The 19,210-nt window shown below is 36.3% G+C and overlaps 1 protein-coding gene across 9 annotated transcripts in view; it reads left to right on the top strand.

Moving 5' to 3' along the window:
• The window catches only part of KCNIP4 (potassium voltage-gated channel interacting protein 4), a 466,803-nt gene that overhangs the window by 441,773 nt on the left and 5,820 nt on the right, over positions 1-19,210 (top strand). For all 9 annotated transcript variants that reach the window (XM_087737010.1, XM_087737004.1, XM_087737006.1 and 6 more), the window contains 5 exons: positions 4,561-4,630; positions 10,542-10,612; positions 17,134-17,241; positions 18,360-18,464; positions 18,791-18,853. In XM_087737010.1, the coding sequence (XP_087593136.1) occupies positions 4,561-4,630; positions 10,542-10,612; positions 17,134-17,241; positions 18,360-18,464; positions 18,791-18,853 (417 nt within the window). The remainder of the gene's footprint in view (positions 1-4,560; positions 4,631-10,541; positions 10,613-17,133; positions 17,242-18,359; positions 18,465-18,790; positions 18,854-19,210) is intronic.

The raw sequence follows: 19,210 nt of genomic DNA, 5'->3' as shown, positions 1-19,210 counted from the left end.
TAAGAGTTTGGTTCCTTTAGCTCTGTTACTGCCCTTCAAGTGGGCTGCTATTAGCTCATCCCTTAACGTTGGCCTAGACTAAGCAAGCCCAGCTCTCTGTCTCTCCTCGTTGGCCATGTTCTCTTATCCCTAGTAGTCTTCATGGCATTCTGCTGAACCCTCTTCAGTTTCTTCACATCCCTGGGAGGGCCCCAAGACTGTGCTCCTTACTGTCCTGAGTAGAGAGAGAGAATAACTCCCTCAGACTGTTGGCCCTGGCTCAGTAGGTGATTTATCTTATTTGCAGTCAGAATTGTTTGTTGGCTCATACTCAACTTGACATCTACTGTAATCTCACGTCCTTTTCAGCAGCGCTGCCGTTCAGCCAGTCACTTCACAACTTACTGGGGCAAGGGACATTTTCTTCCCAGACGCAGAACATTGCAATCCTTGTTGAGCTTCATGAGGTGTCTGTTGGCCCAGATTTTGTTATTAATTTGGCCTAGACTATCTTATTAAATCAAGGCCATTTGTTAAATTCTCATGCTGTTTTGATCAAAGCCCTATAATACTCAAATGAAAAATTAAGAACTGGACCGGGCTATGAAAAGCCACTGTGGGTTTAAGTTGTGGGATTGCTGGTAGAATTAGCTTTAAAGTATATGCATGTTATTTCAAAATTATGTACATGTTCTTCCATTAAGTTTTGTTTATGGAAAATTTAAATTTTCAGTCACAATAGAAGTACCTGCAAAAAGAGAAAATATTGTTAGTCAGAGATAATTAAGTCAATGGACATGAACACATATCTGAAATGAACCAGAACAAACACTGACAGCAGATAAAGCATGGGATGGAGAACCTGTCATGCAAAAGCCCATAATTAAAATATATTTAAAATTGCCAAAGGTCCTAATACAGTTTAATCCATCACACAAAATTGTTTGTTATACAGACAAAAGTCTGAGCTTTGAGTTTATTTCTCCTTCATTCTCCTTCCTACATTTCACTATTTCTCTTTTTTGTGTCTCTTTGGGTTTGCCTCTTGTGTAAAAAGGGTGTTGATTAGGTAGTAAAGAAGAATCCACCTATTGCCGTATTCTTAGAAATACTGGAAAAAAGACAGCTAAGACAGCATGAAGCTTGTAAATAATTTACAGGTTTTGGAGTGGTTCATAAGACCATTTGCTGGAGGTGTAATTTCACAGCAGTAAAATCGCAGGCAAGAGAGGTCATCAAAAGGCAGAATGATATTTCTTATTCTCTGTCTCTTCTTTCTTTTGGTTTATCTTATTTTCTCTTTAAAGGAGAAAGGACTGGACTCAGGGAAAAACAGTTCAAGATGAATTTTTCCTCCTTTTTATTCTCCAGAAGGAAAATATAATACATCATTAATGCAATTTTCAAAGACTGTCAAATAAAAATTTTCTGTAACAAAACAGATTTTATACAGCTGGAGGAAAAAAGAATATAGGAAATGGTTTAAGTAAGCCTCACATTTTTCCTTCAAACTATTTAATTATTTTCCTTTCTTCTATAAGAGTTTAATGAAAAGTTAGAAAGATTTTTTTTAATTACAGTTGATACAATGGAAGAAGTCAGCAACAACTTGACATAAAGCCACGGGGCATACTTAACAATTACAATATTAAATTTCTTTCACTGAACTGGAGAAATCTGATAAACACAATAAAGCCAGATTTATGAGTCAAGAAAAGAGCAGTCTTGGAGGTAAATGATGTTGGCTACATATATATTTAGATTAAAATTATTTAAGAACAGAAGTGTTCACAGTCAGGTATAGTCTCGGAGGAAAGATCCAAGCTAAAGAAAGAAAAGTTTCAGCTAAATATTTCTGATAACAGCAAGTGGCCAGCATCACAGATTTTTAATGAATGTCCTTAAGACACCATTACTCAGATCTCCAAGGATGGAAAAGGTAAGGTGTTACTGTCAATGCTATGGTAAAGAGCAGAGGAAAATATATAGGGTCAACCTAGATAAACTCAAGAGGTCATTCCTGGCTCTACTAATATGCAATTCTGTGAAAGTAGGTTGCCTTTTCAAGTAACGTTTCTTTCAAACAGTATGGTGAAACTGGAGTTCATTAAGTGACAGAAAAAAGTATCACCTTTAAATGAGGTATGTAGATCATGTATTTTTTTAAAACAGGCTGCTAACTTATTTTGAACTAACAAAGAATAAATCAGACAATTTTTTCCAGAGTACTTTTAGTTCTCCTCTAACATCATAACATTTAAATGCAGTCAGGAAATGGGAGTCTTATTTTTCACAGCTTCAGACTAAGGACTGACGCAGTTGGAGTTGCTGGCATTTCCTGTAAAAAGGGGGAGAGCACTCTTTGCAAAATGAGCATATTTCGAATGTCTTTCTCATCTGAGGAGAAGGTAGAAAAATTGCTTTACATGTTAATAAGCCATAGAGTTAGATGACCCTAAATGCACCTTTTGTCACTCATTATTTATTAAGCTTCTCAGAAAAATAAAAAAAAAAATGCAAAATCTGAGTTGTACAAATTCAATATACAGGTTTTCTTTTTAGTTCACTTAAAATGTGCCTAGCTTTCTGTCTGAAAAGAAATTGCATGCAGAACAGAAAGACCCCACAGCTTCTTTATCTAAAATACTGCATTGTCCTTTCACACTCCCACCCATCTCAGGGAGAAGGTTGCATTATTCTTCCTTGAGCAGGTCTGGGAATGATGTAGAGTATGCATACCAATGTATGCTTGGAAGAGGAACTTATGAAATACCTTTGTTACATTTTCTACATTGAATAATTATATTGTTATATCAGTGAGTATCTGAACACTGATGTTTTCTTTATTGTACTTCAAATACAAGTAAAAGTACTGCTCTTTTGCATGCATTTATACAACTTCAAAAGGCTTCACATAAAAAGACAAGCAGTGTAGTAAACCTGTTAGGGACCACAAAGACACTAGACCATCTGACTACAGTCTTTTGGGGAAGCTAGTAAAGCAGATAAAAGATATTTCAGAATGCCCTCGCACCCAAATACATGACAGGCAGGGAGGTGCTGCCTCAATTAACAGATTGCTCCTTGCCTGACAAAGGGTAGAGATGCTAGATGCATTCCACTGTTCCACCCATTCCCCAAAGGCTTTGGTTTGAAAGGCAGTGTGACCCAGCAGTCAGTATATATCTGGTCTTACCGAGACCTGTTCTCTAATTCTGCCTCCATCAGTGACAGCCTTCGTGACCAGGAACAAATAATTTTATACTTCTGTCTCCGTGACCGATCTTTGCCTCTCTGTTCTGATCAAATAGAGTTGTTACTTACTATGTGTTTGCTATGTGAAGAGCTGATTTTGGCTAGGGATAAGTGACAGAAATCAAAATAATCCCAGATCTACAGATCTGACATGTTTTTCAGGTGATGTATTCATCTATCAATTAGTAAGATTATACTATTTGTTTCTTAGCATAAGCTGTCAGAACTATGAATACCTCAGTGTTCCTTACTTGATCTAATAGAAATATCACTTGCTTTCATAAGAAAAGGTGTTATTACACTGGTAAAATATGTTATACTCTTCTTTGTCTTCATTTAAAGCTATTTCCTTTCCCCAGTTTAGGACTAGGAGCACGTAAGTTTGAGCCATCAGTCCAAATGCGTAGCAATGGAAAAAAATAAATACATGAACATTGACACTTAGTTTGTCTTTTCTTACTTACCTTTGTTTCTAGAAATACTTTCCTCTTAAAGAGCTTGCCAGGCTTTTTTCACTCTCTGTGTTAAAGAAGGAATTAAGGCAAAAAGGAATTATGTGCATTGCCTGAAGTCCTCTGTTCAGTCTGGCAAATTCAGGACTAGAAATCAGCTGTCTGGTCTTTGATTTTTATGCAGGACTTAGCAAAAACCACAATACTCCTTCTGCTTTTCCTTCTTCTTTACATAAGTAATTTTTGTAAAGTCACCACTCTAATCCTCTTTTTTCTTCTTCACGTCCTTTCATTTTCTCTGTAATCACTCTGCTCTGACACTTTCTGCTAATCTTTCTCACATATTTCAGTTTATGAACAAGATGTAAAGAAGCAGAAGGATATGCAAGGTTTAATTAAGATCTTTTGTGACAGGCTCTTTTGAATTCATTGAATATAACTCTTCAGGTAGAATACAACTGCATGTTGTATCAATAATACCTAACTGCAAATGCAGTTTACATTCCTGCTTGGTTTTCATACCATGTGAGTGCTGCTTGTGGCTGCAGGAGCAACCACCCATGGCCCACAGCGACACCGATAGCTCGACACACTGCAGCAGAGCAGTTGCTGCTCATGTCTGTCACTCAGGTCTCAAGACTGAAGCTGAGATATATGGCACAGAAGAAATTTTTGTCCCATGGGAACTCTTTAGGAGGATCCTTCAAAGTGACACACATTTAGCACATTAATATTTGGTTGAAAGTGCAAAATCAGACTCTTGCAACATGTTAAGCTCTCAGAGTCACATACATGTTCTGTACAGTCTCATGAACACGTGATTTGACTCAACCAGTTTGGATGCTATTCATTTCTTGTCTTTCACTTTTTTCAGGAATGCCCCAGTGGTGTTGTCAATGAAGAAACCTTCAAAGAGATTTACTCTCAGTTCTTTCCACAGGGAGGTGAGTACTTGGCAGATGTAATTAGTACTACAGTGTACAGAGAGTTATGTTCGTTAATTCCTAAGTCTGACAAAAGAGCCTGTTGTTCAAATTAACAAGACTGTTGTCTCAAGCTCTGTCTGAACTCATGAGATACTTCCTTGATGGCTGGATACATTTTAAAGTATATATTTCTGAATGAAATGAAATGATATCTGTAAGAAGTCAGTCTTCCATTATGAAGTTACTACCTGTGTTTGGGTACCTTTGAAAACCAGGTGTCTCTGAGTAGGTTATTTCTGTTTTAACTTTCTACACAGTCTTCCCTATTCTTTTATCCCACAAAACCTTTCACAGTAGGAATGAAAACTGTAGGAGGCACTACAGATACCCTCCAATATTGATGGCAGACTCCCCTTGACTTCTATGGGGTTTCTCTACTTAAATGAGGGCTTTTTTTGCTAACCTTAATTTCAACTAATTGATTTCCAGGGGTTTCATTAATTTCTTTATCTTCATTATCTTTTAGTGCAATGAAGGTAACACAAAAATGTATAACAGTTTTTTGCCTTGAACCTTTGATTTTCTTTTAATTTGAGTTGTTTTCCTCTCTTTTCTTCCTCTTGCTTTTACCATGCAATCCTCCCTCTTCATATTCTCCTATAGCTCTTCAATCCTGCCTCTTCGTCTGCTCTTGAGATTTGCATGTTTCCCTGGGACTGTTCATAGCTCTTTCTTTTCACTTGTATTTAAAAAAAAACACACTTAATTGGTAGGAACAAAACGTCTCCCAATTAGTTTTATTTTGAATAAAGACCTAGAAGATGAAGAGCAGCATTTATCGTGGATTACCATCACTGAAATCCTTAACAAGTAGGCACACTCAATAGGGAAGAACAAAAGGCTAAAAGAGTTGACCTGCCTACTGATTATTTCTGTATCTAAGCTTTTAAACCAGGCTAACAATTACAGTTTCAGGTATTACATTTTTTAGTTACCCTGGCTAGTGAAAATAATGCTCTGCATGTGATTTACTACACCTTTACTACACTTAAAATAACAGTAAAAAATTTATGATATTTCCTATTGTTACACTCAAAACTGTTTATGGGCAAAGTGAAAGCACACCTTTTATACAAGTAAAGCTAAAATGTATTGTTAGAATAAATGTAATCTTAAAAGCCTAATCTGTATTAGTCCAGACCTAATTGTTACAGAAAGGAAAGAATATTAATGTAGTTCAAATTGATATATACTCAATTCTTAGTTTCTACGCCTTTTCCTGGTATTAATTCTCACCCTTCTGCTGCTCCTCTGGGCCTTTAGGGCAGTGGCATCATCTGGGGAAAGAGGTGGGGACTGCAATGGACTGTGGCCATCTGGATTCCTTCCTCGGGAGGACTAGGATGTTCATGTTGGTGCTTTCTTCTTCCTCACTTTATGATTCTCCTGGGGTCACTTCTACATGTTTGCTAACACATTTTTACACCTTTCTTTTTCTCCATTGGTTTGCAGTTCCACGTTACATCCAAATTTATTATAGGTGGTACCTTTTACATGTGTTAGATACTATTTCTTTGTTCTCTTCGCTACCCCTAAACCCATTTTTGTCCAGCTCCACACTGGCATTTCTTAAACTGACCACGGGTGAGTTGTTTATAGCTGTGGGGTCTCCAGTGCCAGCCTGTGCCCTGTCCCCTCTCATCCCACACCTGCTCTCCTCTGTGCTGCATCCCGTCTCTCTGCTGCTCAAGGCCTCTGCTAGTGTTCAAGGCAAAAAGTTGTTCTCTCCACTGCATCATTATGTTAGAGTCATAAATATCTATTTCTACATAGAATAACTGCTTGTTTCTGCTACTTGTATAAAGCTATAGCTGCACCACAAAAGTAAAACCAATCAGCCTTAGAAAACTGATCAATTTGAGAGACTGCTGTCACAGCTAAACCACAGGAAACAAAGCTGCAAGTTGACGAGCCTCTGTCCTGGGGCAAGCTCCCTATAAAACTTGTGGCTTCCTAGTAGCAATGGCAATACTGCATTACAGGGTCACATAGTTACACTAGTCACTGCAATTTCAACAATGTCATTACTCTATCTGCAAAAAGGGAGCTACGCTTTCCTGAAAAAAAAATATGCTTTCAAAAAAAATATGCTTTCAAAAAAATATTTCAGGAAAAATATTCAGCGAAAACAGCAGAAGGGCTGAATCTCCCTGGAAGAGTAACAGCTCACATCAGTAATCCTTTAATTTCTGTGGGCCCACTGAGACTTGAACTGTTTTGTGTAGGTTTTGTGCTGTTTTGTAGGTGCCTGTGTTGACTTTTGCCATTTTCTAAGAGGTATGGGAGCCAAAGTCTATCTTTGTTCCTCACATTAGCATGCTAACCACAGGGTGAAATCATCATGTCTAGTTAAGCAGCTAGACTGGATACTTAAATCTTTGAATGTAATGCCAAAAAATTGTGTGCAGCTGAGGCCTTTAAATTTCAGTTGTGTTTAAAATATTGTTTTTATGTATGTCTGAATATTAATGAGGGAAAAAAAATGTTTGAAATTTGTCCCCAAATTAAAATATGTCATATGTGTAGATCTGTGCCCCAAGTGTCTATGTATTGCAAAACCAGATACAGCATGATGTGTCATTATAACAATTCATATCTGAGCAAACAGAATGATGTTGTGTAAGATTTTAAGTTTCAGGGTGACCAAGCAATCACCAAAAAGTCGTTTTCCAATGTCATCCAGCAAGGCCACAAAAATGACCAGAGGGATGGAACACCTCTGCTATGAGGAAAGGCTGAAAGAGCTGGGGCTGTTCAGCCTGGAGAAGAGAAGGCTGCGGGGAGACCTTATTGCAGCCTTTCAATACTTAAAGGGGGCTTATAAGAAAGATGGGGACAGACTAGACTTTTTAGCAGGGCCAATAGCGATAGGACAAGGGGTAATGGTTTTAAACTAAAAGAGGGTAGATTCAGACTAGATATAAGGAAGAAATTTTTTACAATGAGGGTGGTGAAACACTGGAACAGGTTGCCCAGAGAGGTGGTAGATGCCCCATCCTTGGAAACATTCAAGGCCAGGCTGGATGGGGCTCTGAGCAACCTGATCTAATTGAAGATGTCCTTGCCAGTTGCAGGGGGGATGGACTAGATGACCTTTAAAGGTCCCTTCCATCCCAAAGCATTCTATGATTCTATAAGTCACTTCACCAAGCGACTTTCAGGACTATCCAGGATAAGGGACAAGAGGAATAAGTAGAAAGAGGATAAGGGAGACACAATAAGAGTAACAAGGGAGATGACAGAGAACTGCAGTAAAATCAATGTATTTCAAAAGGTACAAGTAGCTTTGTAAAAAGCTTTTCATGCCAGAAAGGCACTCCGGTAACTTCCTTTTAGAAATACAGGTGAATGAATAGGCCTCCTGCGTTTATGTAATGGATCACCTGAAATATAACTTGGGATTTGTTCTTCAGCCAGGCAGGTCATGGATAAGAAACCAGACACTGAATAATTATTACACTCCTCCTCAGTTATGAACAGAACAGATTATGTTCATGGTTTGATAAGGTGTAGTCTCAGATGTATAATGACTACCATTTTTTGTCTCTGATGTTTAAAATGCTTTAATGGTGTATGTCAAAGGAATTCTGATTTAATATCTGTTCCTGTCTCAACCTGTCAAAATATCAATTTAGCCTACTAGTTATGATATCAAATCCCTGAAAAGAAAACATTTTATTTAAAAAGTTAAGCTTTTGTCTAACATGATTAATGTTCAAAATTTAGGGAGGTGGGGGCAGGGGGGAAATCACATTAACTAGCTCTAATGAAAAGACTAGTGTACCCCATCCTGCAGTGTTTTTGAAGGCAAAATTTCAGACCAGAATTGCCTGAACAAACCACCTTGAAAAAGACTTCTGATTTTTTTTTTTTTTCAGAAGGGCTTAGTAGAAAGAAAAGATTCTTCAACTACTGATTTTTTTTTTTTTATATATCATCATACAAAAAGAGTAGTATATTGTATCATGTATGGGCAAGAAACAATAAAAAACCTTTGTGTTAACCTTTGTGTTTTCTGTAAATCTACGGAAAATAATTAGGAATATTTCACATGTTTTTAAGAAATGAATGCCAAGAGAATGGGAAGCTATTTAAAATTCAGTTTACAGTAATTATACCTCTATAATACGTTTTTTCCCTGAAGATGGTTTGCATAGTATATTGTGTCACACAACAGAAGTCTCAGTAGATTATAGAAAATGTGACTATTAAAATCCTAAATATAAACTGAAGTCAACAAATTTACATTTTTCAGTTAAAGTGGGAATTTGGCTGCTAGGCCATGCTTAAGCAATTACACTGATGACTGGATACATAGATGAATGAATGAATGTCTCAGTAGTTTGGGGTTTTTTTTAATTCTCTGAAAATGCATTAACAGACATAAGGTTTAAAGGTTGCAGAGTTTTTTCATGTTACAATTATTTCACATCATATGAAATTAACATCTTGAATTAAGACCAGAGACTTTACTTACTATTACCAGGTCTGAATCTGTGAAGTACAAAGTTTGAGTTTTGGTATATTTGGTTCCTTGGGGTCAAGGTGGCATTTCAGGTGAGTGACCCAAGAGTATCACTCAGTTTAAGTCAAAACAATATTTTGGGCTGTGACAAATAAAGGTTTTCAAGATGAATATGAAAGATAAAATGGATTAGTGCCAAGAAATCAGAAAAAGACATCTCAGCACCGATGACGCTCTTCTATGATAGCGGGAGGTTTGCCCTGCAAGGGGAACACAGATTTCATATCACTTCTCACTTTACTAAAAGTTTGTGAGGTTAATGTTAATTAACCTAAAATTAATGTAAATATATGAAATAGAAAGAGCAAAGCAATGAGTATTAAAAGTAAATAATACCTCAGCCTACATTAATTTGCATGGTTTTGAGGGAGGGAAAAGACACTGAAGAAAGCTGACTTCCCATAACCCCAGCAGCTTGTACCTTACATCAACAGGGCAGTCTGGAGAAGTTGTCTCTTTGCAATATATTACTCCTGGAGCAGGTTGTGCCTCTCATAAAGCATTCAGTGGAAATGAAAAGATGGAGTTTTACAAAAACTTAGAGGCTTGACAGATTTATATTCATGCTGTCTTGTGTTTCTAAAATGAGTCGATATGCACTAGTCAGTAGGTTTGAAAAGCATACAAATATTTAGTGAAGGGATCACTTGTTTAAAATAATCTTTCAGAGTCTTATTGACCACTTCAATTAGTCACAGCCAGTTTTTCCAAGGTTTTCAAGCACTTAGCTCTCATATGATGTTCATGGGAACTAAGCAGCAAACCAGCTTTAAGAATCTGCTTCTCTGGACAAGATTTTATCTCGCCTGTGGGTGAGCATAGGACCAGAGCGCAGCAGCAGCTTTCTGACAAGATCATCTTCAACCTGGGTAACAGGCCTGTCTTCAGAGGAAAAATGATACGCCAGATGCACAGATGGTGGTGTCTGCTTCCCGCATTTAAAGTGAACAAATGAACGCATTTTTCTTCTTTAACATATGAGATAGAACCCTTGTCATGGTCATTTAACTGATAAAGTAGTGTTCCCATTAACACAGGTTGTTTCAGAGTACAATAACATGACGTCTTCGCTATTCATTCAGACATCAGTGATTAGTAGAAATGGGAATGAAAATGAATAAAGATATTCTAGACTAGAATTTTAGATTTTCTGTTCCTAACAGTGTAGCTACCCACATACTTGCATTTATAATTTAACCCTTCTCCCCTGCTAAAAAAGAAGTTTAAACTGAAGTGAAAATTTAGCCTTGCTATCAAATCTTGGTATCAATTTTTTTCATGGAATGAAATTAAATTAAATAAGATGTGCTTACTATGAATTATTTTTCCTGTTTTAAATTGTAGATTCCACAACTTATGCACATTTTCTGTTTAATGCATTTGACACTGATCACAATGGATCTGTAAGTTTTGAGGTAAGTGATGCTATTACTTCTTTCTCTGCAATTGAATATTTTACCATTCCTTGTAATTAAGTTCAGTTTGGTGGCTTTTATTATATGGCTCACATTATGAAAAATTTAGTTTATGTGACTCAAGTTTCAAGTTTTTCCAATGTATTAACAAAAGTCATTGCTATTATTTTACAATTGTATATCCAAAAATGGTAACTCAGACTGTGCTGCTACATAATATCTTTATAAATCTGTTCATTTAAAAGGTAACCCAATTTATACGCACGTTTCATAAAATAATCCTTATCTTCCTCCCTGCCTCTGCAAGGTGAGAAGGACTCTGAGCTACAATGAATGTTATGAGGATGACTCAGCCAAAATAGGATTGCTCACACACTCTATTAGTTTCCAGGAGAAGGGTCTACAAAAAAAAGCTTTAAAACAAAGGTATTTAAAAGCATAAGAGTTTGAAATTCATCCTTCCTCCATTTAACTGCCCAATCTGTTTTCAAAATTCTGCCTTTCCCTGCTAAGGCCAATATCATCAATGCAATAACATGGTAAAAAGGGCAACTCAATGCAATAATTTAGATTAAAACAGGGTGTACAAAATACTGCAAAGGAGGTATTATTTAAAGCTATAGAATTAAAAAAAAATCTCAGTTCATTTGCAAAAGGATATGTTTGCTTTGTCATGTTTTGCTTTGTTTATAATGGACGAATGATATCTTTACAACTTGAGATTGGATTGTGATAAATACGTCCGCTTCAAATTTGTTTAAATGTCCTATCCATGTTTTTATTAATTACTTGAGTGAATGATGTTGTGAGGTCTGACAGAATTTTTTTTTGAAAGCATTTTCATTGCTTTCTTATTGATGTAATATGGAAGGAGAAGCCTCGGCAAGCAAGTGCACCATGATAAGAAATCTATACCGCAACTGGGCCTATAACCAGATCATTTTGAGGGAGGTTATTTGCATTTATTTAAAAAACTGTGAACTCCATCTACCTTTTTCCAGGCAGCTGAAACCAATGGGCTCCATGTGAAACTAGAAGCAGGAATGGAGTTTTTATTCACATCTTCTGTACATAGGCTAATTCTACAAGGAATCCTTCTGGTCAAATCAGCAACAGCAGAGGCAATGAGAAAAAAAAATTTTTAGCATCAGTATTTGAGAAGTATTTCTGCTGTTACCACTATTTTTAGCATCAGTATTTGAGAAGTATTTCTGCTGTTACCACTAAGAATAATGAGAACAAAATAAGCTTTTGTATCTTTCCTGGACAATTTGTTGACATTTGTATCTCAGACAGAAAGCCTTAAGAAATGCAGTAGATATGAAGCCCTTTTTAAGGGATTTGAATATCTGAAAGTGCAGGTCTGTGTACAAAAAAGGCTTTGGAATAAATAAATCAGGAAAATAAAATAAGCAGTGTTTTTTTCATTGCCAAACCAGACATTTCCAGCTTACTTTCGTTCAATATTGACTTAGAGCAATCCACACTTTGATATTATTTGCACTAATTGTGAATACAGCATAATTCTACTGCTGTCAAAAGACTCTTACTTCTGTGTCCTTGTACCATGTAGCAGCATCATACCTACAAACTGTATGACAGTCATTCTAAAAGCATCCTCCTTATGTTAAAAATGTTTAGGTTTTTCTTCTAATCATGTGAAAGTAGCTGCGAAATGTGAAAATAGATATTGTGAAATGTGAAAAATACAATCACGTAATTTCTTTCCTGTTGTTTTTTATCCTAGATACAACAATGCCATATTCTTTCTATACCAGCCCATACTCTAGCTTTCTAATTTCCACTAGCAAAAAAACAACACAAAAGATGGAGAAAAAGGGGGTGATTTAAAAATTCGGAGAATAAATAATCATTCATCCCAGTTTACTTTCTACATCAAAGTGTAGGAGTAAATACAATTTAATATAAAGATTTATGATGAAAAACACTTTTTGGCTCTCTTCTACATAAAAAGGATATGAAAATATGAAATGGTACTAAAGAATGTAGGTAAGAATTATATTTTTGAGTGTTGCACTCTCCTTTTTCTAATGAAGTAGTGGTAGCTGGAGTTGTGGGGAAGACAAAAGAGAGAATTTGCTCTTTTTTCCTCAAATTTTCAACCATCAACAATGAAGCACAACTTAAACACACACCTTCACTGGATGAGATTGCTGTGTCCTTAGAGTTTTGTCATACCTAGATCTGTATACTGATAAGAGTCAGGCTCTCCAATGGAAGTATTTTACACAGCATGGAAACAAACTCATGGAAACAAACTAGCTGCTTGAACCTATCTCTCCTTATCCCATGATTTATTAATTTCGAGACTAACTTATTTCTTTAGTTATGCCAACTAGTTTTGCTTTAACATGAGGGACAAACAGAGTTTCAGAAAACCTAGTGACCCAGGTATTGAAGGGCTCTTTTGGCATATTAGTGAACAGAAGGTTTTTTTTCCATCAGACAGAGACAGATGTGAAAGCAAGGTTTCCACTTACTGCATGAATATTGTAACTGAACTAAAATGAAGATCTGGGCCTCAAGGCTATTTACAGAATCAGGAAAATTGAGGCTTATTAACTTCAAACATACAGTCAAAGGTAAAGCACATTGCACCCACATGCAAATATCCAAATCAGTGTCCTTAGTTTGTTGTAGGTGAATATTAAGGCTATTCAAAACGTGATCTTGATGAGAGGAAAGTCACTCAGTAATCCCACCAGTTCTCAGTGCCTTAAAGTACAAAGCTGTGCCCAAATGCAACGGAGATATTTAAAGCTTTTTGTCATTTTTAATGAAAAACAAATCTCTACTTGTTTCTCAAAAAAATTATTAATAATTCTTAACAAAGTTGGTGATTTTCTGATTGATTGCTTTATTCCTCAATTGTTACCTGAGAATTTTGCAGTAATTAATTAATTAACAAGCATGTTAACTGAGTTCCATAGGAGAGTCCAGAATTAACCTACCTTGTTATGTCTTGTTTTATGTCTTAAGATCAAACACAACTTTGGTATTTCACTAATAATAACAGGGATAAACAGTCATTGTCTCCAAGGCAGTAATATGAGGGTAGCAGTTTAATGAATGTATCCAAGTGTGATTCTCTGTGTTCAATACAGAAAGCCTTGTTCATGTCATGTAGGAAATGAGCTAATTTTTCTCAGACAGTGGTGATCTCATAAGCATTTTAATACCAGCTGGTGTAAAGCAGCTACAAAGCAATATATTCCCTCTTAACAGCAGTTCCTCCTTGGTGACCTTTGTTTTACGTGCACCAGAGCTCCACCACTTCTGTGATTAACATTCATCACTTGATTCCTTTCCAAAATCCTAAGGTATAAATCCAAAAATGGATTTAGGTGCCTACCTATCTATTTCTTCTGGACTTGAACAAGACATAAAGGAACACATGATCAGGTGGAATAATTTTAAGCTTTCCTATGGATTTGAGACAGCACATATTAAGCTTGTTAATTAATTTATTAATGAGCTAGTTCTCCCCAAAGATTTACTGAGGGATAAAGCAATCTTCTGATTGTCTTCAACAACATTGCTAAGAGATAATTAATCACTGCTGGAAGAAAAACAAATACGAGTTAATCCCAGATCACAACCAGACGCTCTATACAGCTCTAGTGCAGAACTGAAATGTGGGCAGGCTGTGATACTGAGCAGACGGAATCTCCAATACAGGTGCAGTGATGCTCCATTTTGCTGCCCTTCAGTGAGACATCCCCCTTTCTTGCAGAATCAAAGTTAGGCACAGGAGAGTTTGGCATTTAATAGAGGTCTTCACAGATATTAGCACGCTCAGCAGGAAGCTAGAAAGTTGGAAATAAGAAGCTGTGGAAAGCAGTAAAGGCAAGTACCAAAGCACAGACTTTGGAGCTTCTAACTCTGCTGTCACAGACTGAAGAGAAACCTGACCTAGAGTTGTGTCTAGGTCCAGACCTCCTCCGGAGTTTTAGGCTCCTTTGTGACCCCAGATCAGATGCCCCTCTCCTTAGGTGCATGGCTGAGCAGGACTGTCCCTCTCAGTGGACAGTGTTGACATCCTTAGGGGATGTAAGTGTCCAAGAAGTACTGTGAATCTTGCTTCAAAAATAAGTAGGCTCTAAAAGTAGAGATGCTCTCTGAGCTTAGCTGCTACCCTAAGTACTCTTGCTTTACTATGGCATTCTGCACTGGATTACTAGCTTAAACAGCTAGCAGAGCTATAATGCTCCTGACACACACATTGCCTTCCACCATTTAGAGCCTTTTTCTCTTTGAGGAGCTGGACCAAAATACCCTGTGGATTTAGCCTATGTCCATTGAATCATATTTTCCATTTCTATGTGATTTTATTGCTATATTCTTGAATTGCATGAAAGTAAGTATGTAGAAAAGATGTCCCATCCTAACTGGTCCTTATTCAAGTCATCACAGCTTCCTCCTATGATAAGTCCTTTCTATTGTTCCTGAGATGGACTCCTGCACAACACTCAGACAAATGCACCCGAACTGAACTATGCATGATTTTCAAACACGTTGATGCAACATGGAAGGAGATGACCCACTTTTGCAATGTTTAGAGCACACATCGAGAAGGTTTTGCGTTGTCTCAGCTTTTATAAGGACATTCAGTCCTATTCAAAACAGCATAAAGTCAAGTTTTTTTGATGCATGGTTTTTAACATCAATAATAGAAGGGCAGCCTTGCAAATGGGGATATAAATGATGCCAGGAAGCCAGCTAACATATGAGTAGTGCATCAAAGAAAGGAAGAAAGATAAATAATCAGGAAAAGGAAAATAGATATGGTTTAGATAGGATAAATGCAAAAATGCTGCTGGTGCCAAATTAAAAATAAATTCCGAGTTCTGAAATATAATACTCTAGGAAAATAAAGTTATTGGAGACCCTTGAAAAGGACTTCAGGAAAAGCTATATCAAGAATGTAAAACAGTGGAGAAAAGATGTAAAGAAATGGTATTGAATTAAAAAGGTTAATTGCTAATGCTGTAATGTGATCAAATCTGTTCTGGATTTCCTGCAACATTTTAATACTTAATAGTACACTGTTAAAGAGCTGTTTGGAGATTCAACCCTGTGACCCTCAATTAGTCATGGAGATGTAGACAAGACAAGTTGAGCAAAACTCTTTCAAGATTCATGTATCCATTTACCCCAAAGGGCACATATACCAATAATACAGAAATTTGTGACAGACTAAGAAAACCCAGAACATACCACTTGAATTGTTAAAAAGACTGAAGCTGTCAGAAGAGCTGTCTGTGCCTACTAGACCACCTGAGGCCATGATATCTGTGTATGCTTCACTTTATAGGATATACTTATCTGACTGCGTGGTACATCAAACCTTTGTAATTTATGTCTACCCTCAGTACAGTCTTTTCCATTGTTCCTGTTTTAAGGAAATGCATAAACTTTGCCGGTGCTGATAAGAAATTTTTCAGCTTTTATACTCTCTACTTTAACGTTACTCTAAGACTTCCTGTATTTCTTTGACAATGACGTAGAAATGCACATTTAAATATAAGATCTTGCCATATTCTGCTCAACATATTATGGTGACGATTTCACAGATTTATGGGTTTACAAGCTTATCAAATAGGAAAAGGTGGAGGAGACAGGAAAAAAAAGGCCATTGTTTGAAAAAAATGCCATTGTTTAAAAAAAAAGTTAACATGATAAGAAATACTGAAGCCAGGTGATGACACATCCCAGTTGGTATTTTCTCCAATCTGGAAGATGCTCACTAAATGTAAATGAGGCTTGTGCTGTCAAAAGAGTTACGAAAGAGTTATGAAACAAAAATCTATAACCAAATATTATATATAAATAATCTCAAAAGTCTTCTGATGTATTTTTGTGGAATAGCTTTACAGCAATAGAGCACTGGTGGGTCACAAAACCATTAAGGTGGCACATGGACACATAATAAATATTATTCCCTATCATATTTCCAATAAAAGGTTTAAGTATTGAGGTGTACTATAGCATACACGAAGTTTCAAATGTTGACTGCAGCAGATTGATTGAAGAGGTCTGGGAACCACATATTCCACTTCCAACAAGATATAGATTTAACAAGAATTTAATGTTCCTTAGTAGATAGTTCTCCCAAAATTGGTCTCCTGTGCTTAAATTAATCTAACTCCCACTTAGATTTTTTTTTTGACCATTAAACCATGGGGATTGCTTTTCCCTAGTATTAAGTTCAACAGCAACTGCTTATGTGAGGCATTACAGAGGATAAATCCACTAACAGAAAGTTATGGCTTATTTTATAGAAAATTACTCAATTTACTTCTTATGAGTGTAGCATACAGTGCCTAGATTGTTAATTATTTAAATAACCAGCAATCCTTAACACTTACTATGAAGCAAAAGAAAGAAACCACACATCTTTCCAGACTCCCGTGCTTCCAACGAATGCGTTATTCTAGATTTCTGAGTGTTTGTGAAAAACTGCTCAATTCCAAACTGACCAAGACCTTTTGTCTATTTAGGATTTTGTTATGGGTCTCTCAATTTTACTCCGAGGGACAGTACAGGAGAAACTGAACTGGGCTTTCAATTTGTATGATATAAATAAGGATGGATATATAACTAAAGAGGTAAGGTCTACTTTTTACACTAATCACTTAAACTAAAGGTTGCATATGTAAAGAAGAATGGCTTCATTCTCAAATTAGACATGTTAACAAATAAACATATAACATATTATGAAACTGGACATGCTAAAAAATAGTCATTTTCTCATTTTAAAGGTATATATAAAAATTGAAAGGGGAAAATCATCACAGAAATTTTAAAAGGTGAGAATTCTCCAGGTACAGAAACGTTTGGCTTCAGCTTACGCCTATGTATTGGCGCATACAGTCACCAGAAAAAAGTAGTTCAGTAGGATATTTGGACAAAAAAGAATTAAGTTGGCCACAATTGTTACCCATTTTATAAATCTACTTCTAAAAATTTTTACTTGAAACAGAATTTATATAAAAAGATTCCTACATCTTTCACTCTGCAAGGATTTAGACACATACTTAAATTACAGTGGGACCAAATGAGTGCCTTCATAAAAATATATTTTTTCAAAATTGGGTCTTTATGTAAAAGTATATATATATATATATATATTACACTTATAATTTTACACTTGCAGAAAAACACTTTGTGATTATTATAGATCTTTAGAATAATTTCTCAGCATACTGGCAGATGACTTTTTAAAATAATTATACTTATAGTTTTCACAAGCCACTCTATTAGCAAAATCCAAAGCTTTTGATATAAAAGGAGGAGTCTTTGCATATGTGCAGGCGTGTGCATGGGTCATTCTGTTTTCTCTAGGGAAAACTCAGTTGTAAGAAGCTGATGTGCTTTGACCATTCACTTGCTGTTGCAGAACTTCTTTTCCTGTTTAGTTTTATTCGGAAGACCTCAGGAGATTCTTCCTACAATCCATGAACTTGCACATATTCTAAATAATTTAAAATCAATCAAAATCATACGTCTGCATATTTAACAAGTTTATCTACAAAAGCTGAACTAACATGCTAGAATTTCTAGGAACACAGTAGCTCCTTCTTGAAGCTGTCCAGTCATAAAATAACAGGCATAATCTCAACATTTTATTCTAAAATCTAAATCCTAAAAATAATGTATGTGTTCTGAGTCAAAGCAGTGTCTACAACGCACCTTACATTACACAAATATATTTTTTTCTCTTCAGGAAATGCTTGATATCATGAAAGCAATATACGATATGATGGGGAAATGCACCTATCCTGTTCTCAAGGAGGATGCGCCTAGACAACATGTGGAAACATTTTTCCAGGTGGGTCGGGTAACACAGGGAGCCAAAAAGACTGCTCTGTTAGCAGGTATGGAAAGATTTTCATTATTGTAAGTTTTGTATATCCTGCCAATTTTGTAATCCTTTTTCTTCTCTGTGGTTCCATCCCCAGTTTCTCAGATCTACTCATTACACCTTGCTTTTTCAACAATAAGCTTCTTTTTTCTAGTATATCACTTACTACGTCTTTACAGCATTTTGGCATGGTTGTTCCTCGGCTGACATGTAACTGAAATGAATAGTAAAAAGGACTAGTTTTACACAGGATTTCAGGAGGATAAACATACGTTCTTATTCTTTCTGAACAGAAAATGGACAAAAACAAAGATGGAGTAGTTACCATAGATGAATTCATCGAGAGCTGCCAGAAAGTAAGTACCCAGTGACAAGTATTGAACCTGTATCTGTTGGCTAATGCTATCCTAGTGCTACACAGATTTCTGGAGTGACAGTGATGGTAATCCTAATACCAGGGGCAGTATTCTCCCAAGGTGGAGTATGTATGTACACCATTACACAAAAACACTAAAAGAGTAAATAAATTTGTGACCTGAATCTGTAGCAGAGATGTTATATACAAGCTGTCATTGCTTATTAGACAACTGTGTCTGCATCCCCTCTCTTTAACAGTGTTTTGTTTGTATTTGACAGCAAAATGTTTCTTCACATTGAGCTAAATATTTATTTCTATCTTCTGCCCATGCTGGGGAACACATTCCTGTTACAAC

Source organism: Nipponia nippon, unplaced genomic scaffold (genome assembly GCF_047370975.1).
Source record: "Nipponia nippon isolate SJK-2023a ecotype South Korea unplaced genomic scaffold, ASM4737097v1 scaffold_6, whole genome shotgun sequence".
NCBI classification, from domain to species: Eukaryota; Metazoa; Chordata; class Aves; order Pelecaniformes; family Threskiornithidae; genus Nipponia; species Nipponia nippon.
Note: the sequence above shows the minus strand (reverse complement) of the source record. Positions and strands in the feature narration are given on the sequence as shown.